Source organism: Aythya ferina (assembly GCF_964211825.1).
Source record: "Aythya ferina genome assembly, chromosome: 16".
Taxonomy (NCBI): Eukaryota; Metazoa; Chordata; class Aves; order Anseriformes; family Anatidae; genus Aythya; species Aythya ferina.
Window position 1 is genome coordinate 10397347 of NC_140315.1, and position 20497 is coordinate 10417843.

Consider the following 20497-nt stretch of genomic DNA (forward strand, 5'->3'; position numbering starts at 1 on the left):
TTACAATTACCACAGTATTGCACATGTGTTATCTAACACGCTGTGCTAACTGCAGAGGTGTGGGTGAGGTGCGAAGCCTGGTTATACCCACAAAAGCAGCCTTTTTGGACAGTGCCCTCCAGTTCACATTGCTTTATTGGTATTTGTTCTGGAATAATGGCAAGATCACAACAGATTAGTAATTGGTGGGTGACGGGAATAAAGAAAATGACACTATCTAAGAAAGAAGTCTTGGTTGGTAGGTACCCACGTACACAAACCGTAAGTATCAGTGCGTAAGCCTTCTCTCTTTCTAAGGCACAACCAGTAAGAAGGGAAGGACATTAACTGACTTGCTTTCTGACCAATGACAAAGTACTCTCTTATTGCCACTAAGACTGCGCTGACCAGATTTTTCTGCATTTCAGACTCTGTATGTGTTCGTGGAGGTGCCTTACCCTCTTCTCCACAGGGACTTTGTTGTAGTATCGGATGGAGTCTTTTCCGAGGAAGTCAAACTCAACCACGTATTCCTGGCCATCCAGTTCAGGATGCAGCTTGATATGTTCTACTCTCAGAGAGCAGCAGCCCACGGTGTCAGCTGTCTCTCCTTCTTCTTTTTCATTTCCAGCTCTCAGAGCAAGCTACATTTACACCAAGACAAGCAAGGTAAGCATTTCGGACTATCTCAGTCATAGATAGATACTAGAAACTTTCTGACACGGGCCTACAAATCAGGGGTGCCCACAGTAGAAGAGGGAGAAATATGCTTTTGAAGGGACAAAACAAAATTCTCCGAAACTCCCTAGATTGCCTTTAAATATTTTAACTAACCCTACACTAACGCCAAAAGTCTTCTATCAATCTACCAAATTACCTTTGTTTTAAAATGGAAGATTAAAGCAAGATGTTTTACCAGCTTTCTCACATTAATTAACTCAAACTATAAGGTAGTTCTGATCATCTAAGAAAAGTTCATTTCAAAATGTTTGGTGTTTTTTAAAATATTAGACTGACTTCCAAGTGAATTCAACCTGATACAAAATCAGAAAGTTCATTAGTTATGCATCTTCTTACTCTTCACAGTATGCTAAAGAAACACATTTTAAACAACATACATGACACTTTCTTCAGAGTACTTAAGTAATCTAAAAGCTACATTTGGCTGCATAAAATGTAACTGTACTGGCTAAACCAATTTCTGATTTTTGAAGAAAACCTTAAACCACATAAAACCACATATTATTCAAATAAAAGTTCCCCTATTTACATCAAACCATTCTGAACACAAACTGTTAATTTGGTTGGTCAAAATCAAACATAGCAGGGCAACAGCTCTATGGGAGCTGGCTTCAAATAGTGTTAAGTGAATCAATACAACTTCATTTTTTTTATTCTGCGGTGTGAAACTGAGCATAATTATGAAACCTCATGACTATGAGGTGACCAAGTAGCAGAACTCCCAGCAGGAAAACTGAAACAGCTGGAGACAAAAGGTCCACACAAAGCTCCCAGTAATCCAACTGGGAGATTCTGGAACCCAGCTGTGAATTTTGAGCTAAAACAATGCTGCCTGAAATAGCCATAGGCAGTACAATAGTTTATTGCTCTTGATTTCCAGGTAATGGGAAGGAAAAGGAGAGGGGTGGGATTCCTGCCCACCAGGAAGTCTCAGGATACCTTAGTAACTGGGCTCAATTCTGCTTTAGGAACAGACACACAGCAGTCCTGAGTATTCCCAACAGGACAGGAAAGGTAGGAGGGGTGTGCTGGGGAACGAGCCTTACTTTATCAATGAAGTACAGTGCCACAGCTCTCTGCCGTACTTTCATCTCTTTGGATTTCCAATCTTCTCTATATTGATTTCGGATTTTATCTACACACTTCTTCAACCTCCGAGCTGTCTCGTACTTCTGCCAGTCCTTCTCACCCTGCAGAGAAAGTTGGAATACAGTCAGCATCAGAAAGCAGGCAGAGGACCAGTTCCAATCTGCCTCTCAAGGTTTCACAAGTATGAGTGGCAAATGGTCTCACTGCACAAAAGCACTGAGACTTTACTGCTAAAACAGCTCAGCTCCAAACTATGCTGCCAGGCAGCTGTAAGCAATTCAGATTTCCATGATATGAAATGCTTGAACGGAAGCAACTAGAGACACAAGGAGACATTATGTCTTCTGTGCTTCTCAGTATATAAATGGTTTCCTCTGCTCTATTCAGATAACGCTTAGATTCTTTCATCTGTTTAATTAAATACCCATAAAACATACAAGCAACACCACCAGTTCAGTTCATCAGTATTATTATATGTTCAAGTCATGGCAAAAAGAAGACGTAAATTAACAAGGAACAGATTTCTCTCACACTTGTAGGACAAACTCCTCCTTTCCAATACAGGAAAAAAAAATCTCGTACAAAAATGATTTCATGAGAAGAACTTAAATTCTATCCCCAAAACTGGAGACTACTTATCTTTCAACAGGCTCATCATTTCTTTTACAGAACTGATCCATTGTCCACTTATTTGCTCCCACAGCAGGGTTTGCTTTTCTTCAGCCATGGGCTCCTTATCAGTCTTCTCAGCCAGTAACCTGGCCATGTTTTACATTTCAGTACTGACTAATCATCAGCCCACGGTTAGAATTTCACTACATGATTAGGCAGGGGCCAAATCAGGGCCAAAAGAAAATAAAATATCCACCAGAACAAGCCCATTCTTGGGTGAATTACCACCTTTTCAACTTATAAAGAGTAAAGGATTCCTACAAGGAATGAGACAATATTGCTTTTCAATAGGTATAGAGTTTTCAGATTTCATCTCTCTTGTGCAGCAGTTGCATTCTATTTTTTCGAGGCAGAACAGAAGCACGTGTACTTTCATATGAATTCAATCAGCACAGGATGAAATAGCAAGATACTTACTTCCTATCACTCTCCTAGCCAACAGCTACATTTGCTTCATGACCAGTATTTTCTTCTTAATAGTATTAACTAAATCTGTACCTTAATTCTTGAGCTGGGGTTCAACATGATGTATTTGATAGAGCCTTGGATGTTCTCAGTCCATGACACTAGCCAGGTAACCTTGTTATCATGCCGAACCTCCTTCCATTTGTGTCCTGGTGGAGGGGGAGGGATCTTGGAATCCCTGCACAGAGTTAAGAGGACAACAAAAAAAAGCTATTTAAAGAGATTTTTAAGCTTCAAAATTGAGAGAAGTAATGAATACCATCACACGAAGAAAGCACAGGTAAAGAAACCACGGCAAAGTAATTACAAATTTCAACAAGTGGGAAATCAAGTGAATCACAGTCGCAAAAGATGGAGTGTAATTGCTATCAGTGGGAACACATTCCTAAGACCAACTTTGATTTGTGGACACTATGATAGTGAAGATGCTTATCAGGGCAGGACCAAAGAGAAGCCCACCGAACCCTAGCCTTTAACAAAGCAGAACAACCTACTTAGCAGAAAATTAATTTTAGGTATTTGCAGCAGGAAAGAACATTTAAACACACAAGGATGAGGAAGAAAATGTGTCGACGAAGTTCTAAATGAAACTTCTGATAATCTTGTTCAGTCTCTGCTTGTATGACGCAGTTTCTTATCTACGTAAGTCTAAGATAAGCAGCATGTGTATCTCTACATGCTTGCACAGGAATCCCTACCGGATTTTAGAAAAGAAGCTATCCTAACCAGAAAGCAAAGCACCCAGTGCTTACTTGCTGCAGTTAATGATGATATCTTCTGGCATGATACGTCTCTTCAACATGCCCATCTTGGGATGGTTCCCACGACCTCGGAAGAGACCTGGAGGTTCAATCTTAAAGTTCGCGATCCTCTCTTTGTGGTTGTCCATCACACAGTAACCATATTCCTTCAATAGCCGCTCATTTTCCTCTTTGATTTTCTGGAAAAAGCCAAAAGCAAAGATGAAGTCCTATGCCCAGCACCACACATCTCTACATAATAAGACTGAATAATTTTGATATTTGCACTCCAGTAACACCGAAGACCAACTCAAAGCCAGACTCCAGTTGTGCCAAGTGCTGGACCAACACACAGGGCAGCAGACTGCTCAGGTAAGCATCCATAAAATGCAAGAAGCAAGACAAGCAGGAAAAAAAAGAAAGAATGTACAAAAAACCTCCTAAAATCTGTATTTGAGTGGAACAGATTAATATTTATCTTCACCAGCCCTACTTTGCCACAACAGAAGCATTTACCTCCACCACATACCACATCTACAAAGGCCATTTACCACAGTACTGCTGGTTTATAATCTCTGTTCAGCCCCAGAACAAGCACGTGACATCCACTGGACTTTACATCTTGTTGTTTATATAAGGGAAAAAAAAAGTTTTCTGTGTCTGAACTCAGCATCAGAAAGCAGGCAGAGGAATGTCTCCAGTCTGCTGCTAAAAGCATGTGAAGTCTGTGTCAGCAAACGGTCTCAAAGGCAGAACACGGCCTCCTAAGATCATGCTGAGATTTCACTGCATACTTCTATGCTTGAACTCTAATAACATGGAAGGAAAAGTAGCAAAAAATAAGAACATCTCAGCCCAAAATAAACTATCTGTCCCATAGACAGCACTGGTGCACAAGCTAAGAAACTTAACAGTAAAAGCCACTTTTCTCCACTTCAATAGTGACTGTGAGTGGGAACGGGGAAAGGCTCCCCCATGTATATCAAATTGAAACAGCAATATGACATGGGCTCTCTACTTTGGCAGGACTCCTGACCCCAAAGACTGTAATTCCAAGCCACCAGGCCCCACAATTCAAGGAGAATTACTGTAGTGTTGGAAAGGATCAATTGAGAACTTGGGGCCAGTTTCCAACTTTTATTGCCGTAAGTTTCATGTAGTACATTTCATTCATTCAAAACCTACTTTTTTGCCCACAAGCCACTGCAGCCATGCTACTGAAAATAAAATTCCATTTTTGATTACAAAACTGCATTAAGTGGAGACCTAATTTAAAATATTTTTTCTCAATATATCTTACTCACTACTATCCCACTATTGTTGCGGCATCCATTTCACTATTCTCAATTTTGCCTTCAGATCCTTTAAGGAACTCTTAAAATAAAAATCTGTCCTTACCTGAGCGTACACTGCCCATTACTGGCCAGGGACCAAGGGTCCCATCAAACATAACACATCTTATTCTCTTTATTTACCTAAGCAGGGTCAGGAGCCTTAACCCTGATCAATATCATTTCGAGTCAGGATGAAGGTTCAGCTGCAAACACAGTGCTTTACACTACTTAAGCTGCAGAGTGAAGATTTCTACAATTAACATGAATGTAATAGTGTGAAAGCTAGTAAACACTGACTTATAAATGGCAAGGCAGGCAGAGAACAATTACACTAAGGTGTTTACAAGCCAGCTAAGCATCAAGAATTCTCCTAGAATTCCCTCTGGTACCTGTTTCTCCTCCTTGGACATCTGTTTCCTAGCTTCCGACTGAGCTTTGAAATACTGGCTCATGTGGGTGAAGTCACACTTGCTGAGGTTGGTGATAGTGCTCTTCTCTTCAGAGGTCATTTCCTTGCAGAAAGAAAAATAGTGCTTTACATTTTCATACACGTATAATAGAGCTTACCCTACCCGTGACAGCTTAAACAGAGACAATGCACAGGTTCTCACGGTAATCCCCCAGGAATCCCTAAATTCTTGTACATGCTGACTCCAGCTAAGGTCAAAGAGCAAAGGACAAGGAACAGGGTGTATGCAATGTGTGGCCTCATCTCTGCAAGCACTGGGCAATGCTGCACCACCTTGCAAAGTGCTCTCAACTAACAGGGGCTGGCACTGTTGAGGGAGTAAAATCCAGTAACCCATCTGGAAGAACTGGGACATCTATCTGAAGGGTTGACCTTGTGGCTGGTAGGTTCACTGAGGAAGGTTTGGCTTTTAGGTCTTTGGAAAGGGCTTCCTTCTGCTGTAAGGAAGGCCCTTCAAAGCATTTAATGGTCAGATCAGTTATAACCCATCACGCAACAGGCAAATTTAGTTTGGAAAATTCTGACATTCAGGTTAGAAACATCTGAGGGCCTTTCATCCTGGAGAAGCTACAGGACTAACTGGAAACCTCATGGCTAAGGCCTTAGGCAACTTGCAGTTGCCACAAGCTAGCTCTCCTAGGCAGGAGCCTAGGACAGCAGCCTCTGTTCACTGCCTAGCAGTGAGGAGACACCAGCCATGCCTGCAGTCACCACAGCCTGAGACTACCCGCATACCTTTCTCCAGTCTTTGAAAAAGTTTTTCCTGAAGATCTCCTTCGTAGTGTATTCGTGATCAAGCATTTTTGCGAAGAATGTGGCAACTTCTTCTGCTTTGGTGCTCAGCTTCATGACTTTACCTATGAAGAAAGGTTTTATTTTTAAAGCACGTGGTAATATTAGGAACTGAAGCCAGAAAGAAGCTACAGTAACTCCCTTAAAGAACAGCATACTTTTACCACTCTGAAGTTTTTCACAGAAGTGTTATATAGTACTGCAAATTGGATGGGCAAAAGAAACAGAGGAACACACTTGCTCGACCTACCATCAAAGATTTTGAAAAAAAGTTCTCTCTGGAAGTTAAACATTATAAAAAAAGCAATAACAGTCTGATGTGAGGTCTGAGAGACGCAGGGCAGGAAGGGGAAAAGGCCTCTTGCAGGAAACCCTGTGCTGAGCCATCCCTGTGGTGTGTACGCTCCTGGGGAGATACTGCTGTTTGAAGTGGAAGAGGCAAGGAATTTCATTAAAATTCATATTCCGGCACTCAGACATATGGGAAATACAGGCTCTGTATTCCTCTCCTACCCACAGACAGACATGCTTTGGAACACCCCTCCTAGCCTTTAGCTATTTCTAGCCAGGAAGAGCCCTTCCTATATATACTCACCACAAATAGGCTGGAAAGCGATGCCAAATATTTAATTCCCCTTCGTTGCAGGGAAATGTGTCAGGATTCTGCTAATAGCCTGAGTCCCTCACTGTGGGAATGCATCCGTCTGTCTCCAAATCAGGCTCAAAAGATAGTCGTTTTTGAGACAGACTGAGCTTTGAGTGAGCAGGAAGGTCACATTTCAGCTTATCTGCAAGACTGCAGTACAGACTGAAAGTGCTGCAAGGAAAAAGACTAGGACACAAGGGAGCAGAGGCTGCTGCAACACCGGAGCTGTAGATTCAACAACATCTAACGTTCCTATTGAGCGTCTTTTCAGTCCAGATTGCATTCCTGACAACATGTGAGTGAACCCCGTGAAGGACTTTGCATGCAACTCACATCTCCAGCTAGCTGCAAGGAATATTTGAAGTCCCCGTGGGCTGGCAGACAGTCAACACCTGGGGATTTTTAATGACTGTTTTACTGCACAAAAGTCAATACAAGAAACACTACTGTTGATTCTGTGCTAGTGGAAAAAAATAGCATGCTTTTGATTTACTCCATGGTTGGAAAAGTTACAGCATCTCTAAAATTAAAGCACAGGAGTTTTCTGTAGAGCCTGAAGATCCGTAAAGTCTTGTAAAACAGGGCTTAGGCTAAAAGTCCTCCCAGCGATCTGAGAACATCGTGCAATTAAACAAAACCAACAGAAACTCTGCCAGTTTGTAAGCTGCAACCTAAAATACTACATTTGTTTGCCTACAACAGGAAATGGGGGAAGGGAGAGACAGCAAGGGAAGTGTTTTTTTTCCAGGCTGCAAGTCTAGCTTGAAAGAGGCTATCAAGTAAGCAACACATTATGGGGCTTAAATGACCAAAGTTGTTCCCAAATTGCTACAGAGTAGTACAGGCTCAGGCATCTTTACCTAACCACTTTAAAACAGATTTCATTGTACACAATTCCCACTTTTAAAAAAACTTGGAAAAAGCTCTCAGTGACAGTTCTATATATTTAAAAAACTGATTTATTTCAGAGCCCTGAGCATTAGCTTGCAGTCTTAAAAAACGAAATTCAGGGAGCAACTCAGGGACATAACAGGCAGGAGAGACCACACCGCAGTGATAAACACCACTGCCATCATCTCCACTGTTATCTTGTCCATCTACAGAAAAACAGCGAGTTCAGGGTGCCTTAAACACACGAGTTCAAGCTGCCTTTGTGGTACAAGCAATTGCTCATTAACCCATAGTCACTCAAAAATATAGCTAAGCCCTTAAAGATGGCTTTTGGCATTTCAGGCTCCCCGAGCGCGGTATTGTAAGCACTGACAATAGCCCCGCAGTCGTGTTGGATGAAATCAGGGCCAGTCTCGCTGCACTGCAATCACCAGGCACGGGAGGGATTCCTCCAGTGAGCTCTGGCAGCTGGCTGGCCAGCCACAGCGTGATTATTGGACTCTACAAATCATCCTAGGCTAATCTTGAAATTAGACAATGCCTTGTAAGCACAGACAGCGGTCTCAGCAGCTGCTGTGTAAATCAGCCATCTGATGCCCTCCCCCCCTCGGTTTCTCAGGGAAGATGTATGCGATTGCTTTGTTTGCCAGGATCCATCCCCGCCCCTAATTTTTGAGCCTATTGATCAATTCTTGCCATGACAAAGACAGAGGTTGCAACAAATCCCTGCGTTTCCAGAAGGTTTTGTGAAATAGGTGGTAAGATAGAAGCTCATTGCTGCCTGCACGAAAGGGATAATTATAGCATAATTCGCCCCTCTTCTTCTCTAGACAGCAGGAGAGATCATATATGTTCTTCACTAGAGGGGGAAAAATATTTCCAACCTTGCTACAAGTTCTTATCGAGCCCTAAGACAGCTAGAGGAAAATGGGCACCCTTGATCTTTGTGCTGTTTGCTTAGAGATGGTCTTCAATAGGATGCAGCACGTTTATTTCACTGCCTTGTTGCTGAAAGTGAGTGCCACCTATTCCTCAGTATTTCAGTATGTGTCACGTCACATGAAAATATCGCATTGCTTCTGGAAGAGTTCCACGCACAGATGTCCCCTTCGCCAAAAATTACATTTTCATCCACTCAAATGCCTCCCACTTAATTTAATCCTGGGCTAATTTGATCCTTCATTTAACATGATCACAGAACTAGAAGGAAACACACGGGTCATCAAGTCCAGTCTCCATCAGGCATCACATCATATAATCCTATCCACATGAGCCTCTAACAACCAGTCAGCCCAGCAGATTAGAACCCCACATCAATTAGTTCTACCATGCACAATAGTAGCTAAATGGGAGCATGACACACACTGGAGGGCTACATCCTTGAGATCAGGCTGATCCCATGCATTCCTGCAACATCCTAATCATTTGTAACAAAACTATCTAGTTTTGTTCCATTAATGCCCCTGAACAATCATGAAATTAATTACAGATTATGGAAATTTCAATTCATAATACTGAAGAACACAAAGCAAGCCTAAAGATGACCAGTGACGAAGTAGCTCTAATTATGTACTGTACTGGTTACACAATACTTCTCTTGGGCATAAGACCCCCCTCTCACATTATTAATGAAGCTGACAGATTTACCACAACAGAATGGGAAGAAGTTCATCTCTGTGTCAATTCAGCAGGCTGCTCCCTTTACTTCTACCAACCCGTCCTTTTCTAAGCTGTTGAAGAACTTCTCTTAAACTAACCACTGAAACAAATCCACCTCCTCATCTCCTCAGAAAATTGCAACAACGCCCTGAGAATGCAAGCTGGAATTGCAGATTAACTCACCATCATAGTAGAATTTGACATTCTCAGGCAGAGGTTCATATGGTGGAGCAAACACAGGACCTTTATGCTCTAGGAACTTCCACTTAATTCCTTCAGGGTAACGCTCTTCTTCCCACCTTCAAGAGAAACATACGAACCAGTGTAATTAAGTTCCTAGTCTTCATTTTATTGTTATGTTGATGTAAGAGTATGCTACAGAAAATTAGAAAGCAGTCATTACTGTGCCAGACACTGGCCAAGAACAAATATTCACACTTTTTTTTTTTTTTTAACAAAAACAAAAGCACAGCAACATCCACAAACAGAACACCTCGGGTAACAGATATCTGATACAGCATAGTCCTCACCTGCCACTTGCTCCTCCTTTCACAAAGACACAGCTGAAAAAGCTTAGAATTTGAGAAAATGAAGAATTCAGTCTCGTAAAGCATCAAGGATCATGCCAAATTATAGTCAGCTGTGATCTAACATCAGGTCCAGGATGCCTGCTCAGCAAAGCCAAACAACTGTAGTATATTATGCAGCTGCCTTCAGATGTGGACAAGTATCCCATTAAGGGCAGAGATAAAGAAACAGATGTTCATTTACGACCTAAATGAGAACAAACCTGCTTAGACAAGAAAGACTAAAACCTGCTTTGTCATTTTGAATTCATTGAAATTCTTTGGGTACGAAGAAGTGTTCTTGAAGAAAAGCAGAGTAGCAAAGAAAAAAGCAAACTTGCCTTGGAGCACCTCTATAAAAAGTGTTTTGTAAATGACACATCAAGCTTCTCGACACAGCAAGGTAGGCGCCACCAATCCCACGTTCCAGCTGAACAAACTCACAGGGTCAGCAATTCCTCTACAGAGGAAAGAAAGGAGTCCCACCAGGCCCGCTTCCTCCCCCAGCTCCTGGTGTCCTGTGCCCAAGCCACTGACTCCATATTCCTTCCCCTCTCCGCTTCTTCCACCATTACCAGAGCATTCCTGCTCCATACAGCTGGCACAGGATCCCCTGCTGAGACAGGCTGTTTTACCTTAGCGATCAATCAACCAGAAGGCCATTAACCTGTCACAGTGCTCAGTCTTTGAATTACCCAGAGCACTCTGCTGAGCAGCCACGACGATACAAGAAATTTAAACTTCCCCCTCATGCCAGCCCTATGGAGTAGTTTCCTTCTCAGCTGCTGCTGCACCCAGAAGAAGTGCACACGTACTGCAGTGCAGCTCAGGAAGCGTGCCGCACAATTAAATACCTCATTCCTAATGAGACGACATGGCCACTGTACAGAAGATGAGCATTGTTCGCAGAAAAGAGCTTCTGCTAGAAATTACTCAAAATGCTTCAGCAGTCCCTGTATATCGGTAATTTAGGAAGAATAACAACGGTAGGAGATAGTATTTTACTCTAGCTAGAAAGGCACCACCTTTGACTGAAGCACTAGACCTTAATTTTTTTTTAGGTAAGGTAACTCTAAGGTAATTAGATAGCTGAAGCATACTACGCCTGTTGGGAGGGCTGTAAGGAAACATGAGATCCATACGGTGGTTTCTAAACCCACAACTACCAGAAAGTTTCCCACAAAGAGATCACAAATCATTTTCAGTCCCACCTCCACCTTCTTAAACCTCCTCGTACATAAACATCAAGACAAAAGACGAAGTGAGCCTCCTGAATTCATCCCTTTTTTTGGTCCTCATTTGGTTTCAAACAATAAAAAACCTGCCTGTGGTAGCTCTTGATCCTAGAGCAACGTTCTGCAAATGTTTTGGCAGGAGCAAGGAGAATGGTATCTATCAGGAAAACCACCTTACTAATTTCAGCAGGAACCGTGCCAATCAGTCACACAGGCTCCTTATTTAAACCTCACACCAAATCCAAGAAGGCCAGGGTGACTCAGGAAGGTAGTTTAGGATTGGTTTTCATTTGGAATGAAAACAGAAAATTCTGACAAAAACCAGAATATACCTCAGGGATATGTTATTTCAAGGTAATTAACTTATTTTAACACAAGGTGGGAAAAGTGCTCGTAAGGTGTGCTTCTGGATCTCGTATTTCACGCTGACAGGGTGTGAAAACGACCTCTAAGAAAGATCTCCACATGGTGATGACCAATGCCAATGCCTTGGGAACGGCTAGCGTCAAGCATCCATGTAAGTGAGGATGAAAATGATCAAGGCAGCAAGCACTTGAGGAAGCAGCCAAAAAAAGATATCAGACTTTCAGAAAATTGGCTCAGATGGAACATAAAATGCCCTTAAGAGATGCAATTGAAGTGCAGATGAAACCCTGTCCAGCAGACTTGCTATACAAAGCCACAGATGGATGACACAAACCATCAGCAGAAGGATGCAGTTACCTACTGCCAGGTTTTGTGAAACGTGCTTTCAAAGGCAGTTTTCCCCTCAACAGTAAGCACAAATCTCAGAGCTTAACACATCTACCCGGAATTGTGCTGCCGAGGCAGATGAGGGGAGAATTGTAAGGCTTTCCAGTACAGCTCTGCTGTTGAAGGATACAGACTACAATAAAAGGGAGCTGTGGTATTAGTTATAGTAAAGTCAGACAGAACCAGCAAGAAGAGCTGACACAAAGTCAAAAAAGACAGATCATTAGGCTTAAAGAGACCTTCAGTGGCTTTCTCTCACTTCAAGTTCCTTCCATGTCAAAGCACATTGAAAATATGCTGTCAGAGGGACCGAGGAAAAGCAGACCACTAAGAAAAAAAAATCAGAACAGTTACGGGGAAAGGCCTAAAAATGAAATTTCTAAGAAGACAAGTACAAAAAAATACTCAAGTGCTGATTTCTATTTGAGGAAGCTGTAGCAATCAAAGGAATATGCAGACTATGAACACTGCAGAAGATTTTTTTTTTAAGGTGAATCAATAATAGAGACAATAAGGGTGTGTGCACGTGCACGTGTACACATGTAAAAGACTGAGCCTGAAAGGATTTAAGGGAATGCCTTTGCAATCCTCTGACACCACAGATCTATTTAGAACTGCCAAATGATCTAAGGAAAGAAAATGCTCATGGAAACAGCTCCGAAAGGTCATAAAAACACATTACAGAAGACTACAGGAGTGAAGAAAACACATACACTTTTGAAAACCACATACACAGTAAAACCAGGGAAGTACTAAGGTCTGAACTTCAAAACACACATGTAATAACTTCAAAACACACAAGTTCCTCAAATCTAGCATTAACAATAGGTTATATTACTGTGGATAGTTAAAAAAATATCTAGCATCTTTCTCATAGAGCACTAGCGTAGGACAACAAACCATGAAGTTCAGATCCATTAGAAAAGGCTCTAAAAATTTAAGTGCCAAATAAAACAATGTCAGTTAGTGATTTTACTTTAGGATCATGGGCAAGAAAGCACTTTCCATTCAAAGCTTATTTTCAAAATTCATTTTCCAAATAGCCCAAGCTTAACTGGCCACTTGACCAGCCTTTATTCTTGTGCCTGAGACAGGACCGGTTTTGAGAGACACACACTTGACATCCAACTTAAACAGCAGGGTGGACACTCAATGTTGTAGCCTTGTGGGCCAGGTTCTGGGTACAAGAACATCAGTAGCTAATTGTTATGGGTAGCCTCTATGTTCTACAGATAGAAACGTTTTTTGTCTTTGGTAGAGCAAAAAAGGGATTTTCACTTCTACTTGAGAGGATGAACATCCTGAATGAGAAGTTTATTTAAAGCTTATCAGAAAAGTAAGCCAATTATTCAGAACAAATCCTCATGAATCAACAAAAAGTCAGATGTGCTTACTCAGTCAGCATGGGAGGTAACAGGGAAAGTGCAGGTGCAGAGGGTAGCAGACATCATCAATATATAGTTACCATTTCCATTTTTGCTCCTCTTCTTTTTTCGGCTTCTTTCTCTTGTCTGCTTCAGGAACTTTCTTATCTTTGCTCTTAGCTTTCTTTGCTTTGCTGTCCTGTAAAATGAGTACGAAGCTGTTAGAACAAGCTACCACATCCCACTCCTTCCTCTTCTCCCAGGAAAAGGTGCTTTAAAACTAAACAACCATCTCTTGGGATGCATTAGTTTGGCCACAAACAACTGAATTACCGAGGCCTAAATACCTAAGTGTGCTCTTAGACCATCTTCTTAAGTCATAGTCTACTGCTGGCCCCACTTCAAAGTTTTAAGCCAAATTATTTTGCTATAGAAGTGGGGCATGTTAAGCGCACAAAGCCAGTTATTGTGCCTCACCTGATAAGCAGCAAGTCTGGGCCACAGTAACACGATTGTTCAGTTATAGGAACACCCTCCTGGGCCTGCATGAGTTGTATCTACTCTGGCAAATGCTACAAAGCACAGCTGTAGCACTGTAAGGTGGCGTCTGGGAATGTATGGTACACGTTCACTATAGAGACACTTCTATTAAAAACTAGAGAATAAACCATGCTACCAGAGGCTGCCTGCAACATGTGCTTCACAAGGGTGGCTTTGCTAGATGCAGCAGCACAGACCTTTAGTCTCAAATTATGGCTAACCTCTCAATGCCAACTCCCTTTCCTAATTTCCATCCTAGGCTTCATCTAAAAGCTGTGTCTTTCTAGCAGCTAATCTAGGTTTCACCTCCTCTGCTTCTGAACTGTGCTACATCATTTGTGCAACTACCAGATACTGTTAATAAGGCTCCTCTACCCTCTACAAGCTTCTTAACAGAAAGACTGAACTGCCAAGAACAGGCTGTGAGTTCATATTCCAGAGGCATCTTCTCCCTCTCTTGTTTTATGTCTAGGAGAGAAGCTTCTCCTGACTTTATCCATTATGGCACAGACAAGTTAACTCGCACAATCAGCGTGGATCTACCACATGCAGCTTTGTCCCAGGACTGATCCCTGCCTTTTTTCCCTTGAATCAGATTCCCCCTGCTCTACATAATTCAACACCAAATTGTCAGTCTTGCTTTTCTTGCAAGAAATAAGCTTGTCTTCTGCATTACCTCTTCATCCTCTTGTTTCCTTTTCTTTGCTTTCTTTATGTCTTCTGTTTTGATTTTCTTGGGTTTGTACTCAGCACTGTAAGAACAGAGACTAGCTGATGAAAATAATCAACTTTTGAGTATAAAAATAAAATCATACACATACAAAACTTGTGTGCAAGTTCATAGTATTACTGGCATATTTAATCTCTAAAGAACATAATTTTGTGCCCTGCTCTTTCAGAAGGCTGAATAATCCCTATCCAGGAGAACAGCCTACAGAAAACAAACAAACACGGGCTGTTGCTGCAAATAATTGTCCAGAACTTTCAGACTGCTGAAGCACAAATCTTCCTTGAGGAAGAACCCATTCAAGAGCATTAGCAGCCACCCAGTGATTGCATGGGATGGGATAAATCAGCAAAAGCTTAGTGGCATGTTCCCCTCCAACCCGCTGCCCCTCTTCTAGTCATCAGTCTGGGATCTGCCCACAAGGCCCAATTTTTGCATCCCCCACTAGTTTGAACAATAGCAAAATTGACTGCTGGCAAATTCTTAATCTTTCCATTGCAGGCACAAGATGGGAGGTCATGAAAACTTAACAGAAGGCAGCAAATGATTACACAAAAGAAAAGATGTCACACCCGTCTCTCTTGGAAACTGAGAACTACCACATAGGAACAGAATGCCGCTATGGTTAAACTCCTCCAGCCCTTTAACTCGAGACCTCTAACGAGGTCACACCATCTGAAAGTTGGACATACATGGATGGTGACAGATCGCAGCACGATGGAGCAGCACTTTTATTTTACTGGGTGGGCTACTATATATCAAACATCATGAGTATTTTTCTTTCGATTTAGACAAACCCTCAGCATAACCCACAATGTATTTAGAACTTTTTAAAAGGCAATCATGTCAAGCAGCGCATGCAAACCTCCTCCCTACCCTGAATAGGCTGACTGCATTTTCTTCCTCTTGAGCAGTTGTTTCCTCATCCAACAGAAGCCACTGCAGCCACTTAGCTAGCATTAATACCTCACTTGTTCAGGTTTAGGCTTTACAGTCTTCATCACTGTCTTTTCTCCATTTACCTTCTGCGTATTTTTCTCTTTATTATTATTATTTACTAACACTGCAGTAATTTCCAACACTCTCTGCAGAAGCAGATAATGGTATTTTTCCATAGACAGCACAAATATTACCCTTGCCCTGCTCATAGAGCTTCTCACAGAATAAGGCAACTGGTCTCAGATCTTCAGTCCCACATCTGAACCAGCACATGCTGAATATCTGATCTCCTACCTGCTCCCTTAGTGTTCTGCTTTTAAAACTAAAGGCAAGCATTCAAGTCACCAGTACCCAGGCCACTTACTCATCATCTTCTCGAGGTCTCTTGAGTGGTTTGGAGTCCTCTTTAGGAGAAGCATAAAATCCATCATCATCTGGTTCATCTTTAATACGTGGCGGACTACAAAAGGAAATAAAGGTGGTTCTAAACTTCAAACAGCAAGATTCATAGCAACCAACACCAACTCAGTTTAAGAAATGATAATCTGCAAAAAAGACACGTCCTTCCAGTTCTGGTCTGGGTTGTCTTCCTCAGACCCCAAACACCTGAGGTGCATTGTTCTCCGAACTTCCACAGAGAGCACAAGGAAAAAGCCTTTCAGCATCTACACATTTGCTATTTCTCAAGCAACACCAGGATCGATTTCAACAAACAGCTTGGATTTCATTGTTTCTTTGAGGTTCTGAGTAAAAGCAACTGTAGCACTTCTAAAACAAAACTGAAATCCATGCATGTGTGTAGTCACATAGGAATGTTACGTAGTTTCAGCTCAATATCCTTACTGAGCTTGATAAAACTAAAAGATCGTCAAGTAAGTAGAGACTTTAAAGCTATTCTCCTGAATGTTTTGCCAACTAAATATTGAGGCATATGAAAAGCAGAGAAGGAAACAAAGATCTGGCAAAGGTAAATTGATTAGTCTATTTTCACTATCCAAACTGTGGGAAGCAAACAATCCTGTTCCTCTCAAACCACAAATATTAAATTAGGCTCAACGCTTTCAGCCATAATGTCCCCCAGACACCAGTAATAGCAGAAAAATACAGTATGAGTGGGTAGAGAGACTCTCTCTTTAAACAGGCTCATTATTTCTCGATTTCACAGAAGCATTTCACTTATCTTCATAAATAAAAAGACATCACAAAGAGTCCAAAATTACATTTTGAAGCACTTAGTGCTACTCTACTCAGGTACAAAAAGTAACAGTGCCATCTTGGGCTTTCCTATTCATATTCAATCCGAAATTTCTGTATCAAATTGACTCAGTTTCCAAGTCAACACACACGTTCTGCGATTGGGTGGAGTGGGAGAAAAAAAAAGGAGCATTTTGCTTTGTAGATCACAGACAGCAAGAGACATTCTGGAGTCTTATTTTAGCTGGTAATGTGCCCATGAAGCAGAACAAGACAGTTTGCTCTTTCACAGCTGTAAAGCCACTGCAGTGCTGGCAGATGCAACTCAGAGCAAACAGAGCCATGCTACTGTAAGAAGCCATTTCTGCGGCATCACGTATGATCAACTAAGACACGAGTCTGCAGCACGCAGACAGCTGCAAAACATCTATGGTAAAAGAGATTTGTCCCATTTGTTTTCTCTTCCAGGCAGAAACCTAGTAGTACTGTTTATTAAGCTGTTAGGAATTTTATCTATTTTAATACTGAAACATTTCCCAATGTTTTGCAATAGTGGGAAATAAAGCATGAAAATATTAAAAGAAAGGAGCTGTATGAGCAAGCTGAACCTTGACTTGCATTGTTCCCGAGGTTGTAATATTGCTCATCCTACCAACTCTTAAAGAAGAAAATCAAAACCATCTGAACTTGTAAAAGAACATTTCAGCTGGAGAATAAGAATAATTGCCCTTAGCCAGATCTTGGCCTTCAAGAAGGCACAATAGTGATGATTCCTCCAGGCTTTTTTTTTTTTTTTTTTTTAAACACAGAAAACACTCAGACCGGAAGAGGGCCCAGTTACTTTGACGTGAGAATATCCAATGTCCCTGACAAGGCTAACACATGCATGAAATTCTGCCAAATGGTAGAGGTTAGAAAGCATTATAAAAATAGTCTCCTACACCATGAAACACCTAAACATCATTGCTTTATTTCCAGAGTATCCTCCAAAAGGCCTGGAGAGGGCGCCTCTTTCCTGTGCCAAGCATAACTACGGAGTCTGCATTTTTAAACAGGAGTAAGAAAATGAAACGGATGAGGGCACATTCAAAATGTGGAAAGAATCACTAACAGGCACCGGCTAGACAGATGCCTTCTCCCAAACTCTCTGCATCCACAGAACATGGTGAGACAAGAAGGTTTTTTTTAATTATTGGTTTTCTAAGTGGACTCAGAACTGGATATAATTGAAAATACTTCCTGAAAACAGATATGGACACACAGACACACCTATCACACCAGATACATCTCCAGTATGTCAGTGGACCAGATGCACCACCTTAAAAATGTCACTGGTTAAGTGGCAGATATTAGCTGGTCAAATATTAAGAAAAAACATTTTTCTAACAATTACCCACTTCAGGATTTTAATAAAGTTATTCAGTGATGACTGATCCAACACCTAAGTCCAGGAAGCTCTATATGTAGGAGGAATTCAGCAGACATTAGAATTTTTCTGAAGGCACCTCATTTTACATAACCATTTCCCTTACCTGGAAAGGCTTTAGCCTCTAGTCACTTACATGAAAGACACTCAAAGGCAATCTGGACTGCCTTTACAAGGTCCCATCTCCAAAAGACCACTCGCAGGATTCAAGTACCCATTTTTACAGCTACAACAGAGATGCTTTCAAGTCCAGCTATCAATTTTTCCATGGTTCAATCTGTTCTCAGCAGAAATCAACTATTTGATACTTGGACAAAGCCAGCATGTGCAGGCAGACACCAGGTGTTCAACAGCTCCATCTCTAGTTACTAAGTCAGTGGATCAATTACCAGTTCCCTTAGATGGGAAGGATATATCATCTGAAGGGGTCAAAAGAATTCACAATTTTTTCCCCAAGACCATGTGAGAGTAGTCAAAACTGAGCACCTAAAAAGCCCAAAATGCTACTTTTTTCAGATCATAGACCTTATTTCTTACCTGGAGAAACCATTTTCCTTTTCCTTCTTTATCTTTATATCGCCAGAAGATGATTTCATCTGAAAAGCAAGAGAAGCAGGAGCTGATTAGCACTGCCCAGAGCACCTTGTTTTTCCAACATATACCATGGGCAGGATACTTAATTTGCTGAAGGAACCAAAGGGCACCTTTATCCCCTGCAGTCCTGAGAACAACACGACGCACCAAAGAGCCAACATTTTCTGTAAGTACTAGTTGATTCAGTATTTTCTGGCCCTTGACTCCCAGCTATGGAAGGAACTGAAGTGTGTAATCAGTCCAACATTCAATGCTTGTCTGTTTATCCTCATACAGAAGGAATGAGATTAACAGATTTTTTTCCTTCCTTGTCTCTGAATTTAAGTTTGGCAAAGTGAAAAATACTAACATGGAAAAATGTAAAACAAGCAGACGCAGCTCCACTGAGGAACTGTTTCCATTTCCAATACCTGCAGATAAAGCCCTTGTATCTTCTCATCTAACACTCCACAAAACACATCTCTCTAGTCATCAGTGTTGGGATACCTCTCTCCAGGTTCATAAAAACTCTGAGGCGTAAGCCACCTGCACCCCACTGACTTTTCACCATTCAGCAGTATAAACCAGAACCATCCTCTCATCTGTCCCACAGGAGACACCTACCTTCTCTTCCTTTCTCTTCTCCTTGTCTTTATCTTTGTGTTTGTCTTTGTGTTTCTCTGAGCTGCCATCTTTGTGTTTGGTTTTCTCCTTGTCTTTGTGTTTCTTTTCCGAGGAATCTTTGTGCTCACTGCAAGACAAGAGTGTACATTTGGGGACACTCGAAGCAATGTAACCAATACACTGAACCCCCAATGGTAAAAAGAAAGCCCACATCACTACCAACCCCAAAACATAAGTGATAGCCTGAACAGGAAGATCCAACCCAGCCTCCTGCTACACGTCTTCCATTTTCCTCAGGAGGAAGAGGAACGCGCCACAAAACCACAGCCACCACTTCCCATCAGGAAACCCCCGTCAGCCTGGACTGCCAACGAAATTCACAACTGCTCCGCTTGAAGTAGTACAACGCTTCAGGTTCAATTCCCACCGTCTCTGCTTTTCTTCTTTATGTCCACAGAAAAGGTCACTGCAATCGAGCTGTCCATCCTGTCAATGCCCATGTGAGCTTTTGTTCCGACAACAAGTTTAACAGCCCTCATCTCTGGAACCAAGAGAAAATCGCTGATCTCCACTGTTCTCAAACAGATGGGAAAACCAGAGCGAACAGGATATGCGGTGTCCTTGTGTTTATGCAAAGTCAAACAGAAAAGGCAGGAATAACGCCGCAGTCCTCACTCGGAGCTGTTTCAGCAGCTGGGCCCCAGAACCACTGCAGGCCAGGACGGGGACGGGCACCCACCAGAGGAGCTCTGATAGAGCTCAGCCTGACATTACAGCACTGCTTGCCTAATGCCCCAAGTCAGAAAGGAGGAAAAAGATACCCCAAAAGAAAAAAAAAATGAGGTACTTTTTAAACCCAGTTTCATCCCTTTCTGATTTTGGAGACGTTTGGGTAAATTCAGAGCGCATTTTCCAACTTTCCCCATCAACCAGAAAGCAAGCTAGGAAACATCCCTGCTTACAACTGAAAATGAGTTTCTTGTGGAATGACAGCTTGGAGCCAGAAAATGAAAAAATGCTCTCACCATACTCGCGGTACAAACTGTAAGGACTGAGCACGTGGCTTAGTCGCATTGCTG

At 41.8% G+C, this 20497-nt stretch overlaps 1 protein-coding gene across 2 annotated transcripts in view; it reads right to left on the minus strand.

Annotated features, from left to right (window-relative positions):
* Positions 1 to 20497, minus strand: part of TOP1 (DNA topoisomerase I) — a 66929-nt gene that overhangs the window by 6352 nt on the left and 40080 nt on the right. For both annotated transcript variants that reach the window (XM_084538367.1, XM_084538368.1), the window contains 12 exons: positions 19419 to 19545; positions 18759 to 18817; positions 15966 to 16061; positions 14612 to 14687; positions 13497 to 13594; positions 9661 to 9776; positions 6225 to 6346; positions 5410 to 5532; positions 3699 to 3886; positions 2980 to 3124; positions 1767 to 1910; positions 438 to 623 (listed from right to left, as the gene is read on the minus strand). In XM_084538367.1, coding sequence (XP_084394493.1) covers positions 438 to 623; positions 1767 to 1910; positions 2980 to 3124; positions 3699 to 3886; positions 5410 to 5532; positions 6225 to 6346; positions 9661 to 9776; positions 13497 to 13594; positions 14612 to 14687; positions 15966 to 16061; positions 18759 to 18817; positions 19419 to 19545 — 1480 coding nt within the window. The remainder of the gene's footprint in view (positions 1 to 437; positions 624 to 1766; positions 1911 to 2979; positions 3125 to 3698; positions 3887 to 5409; positions 5533 to 6224; positions 6347 to 9660; positions 9777 to 13496; positions 13595 to 14611; positions 14688 to 15965; positions 16062 to 18758; positions 18818 to 19418; positions 19546 to 20497) is intronic.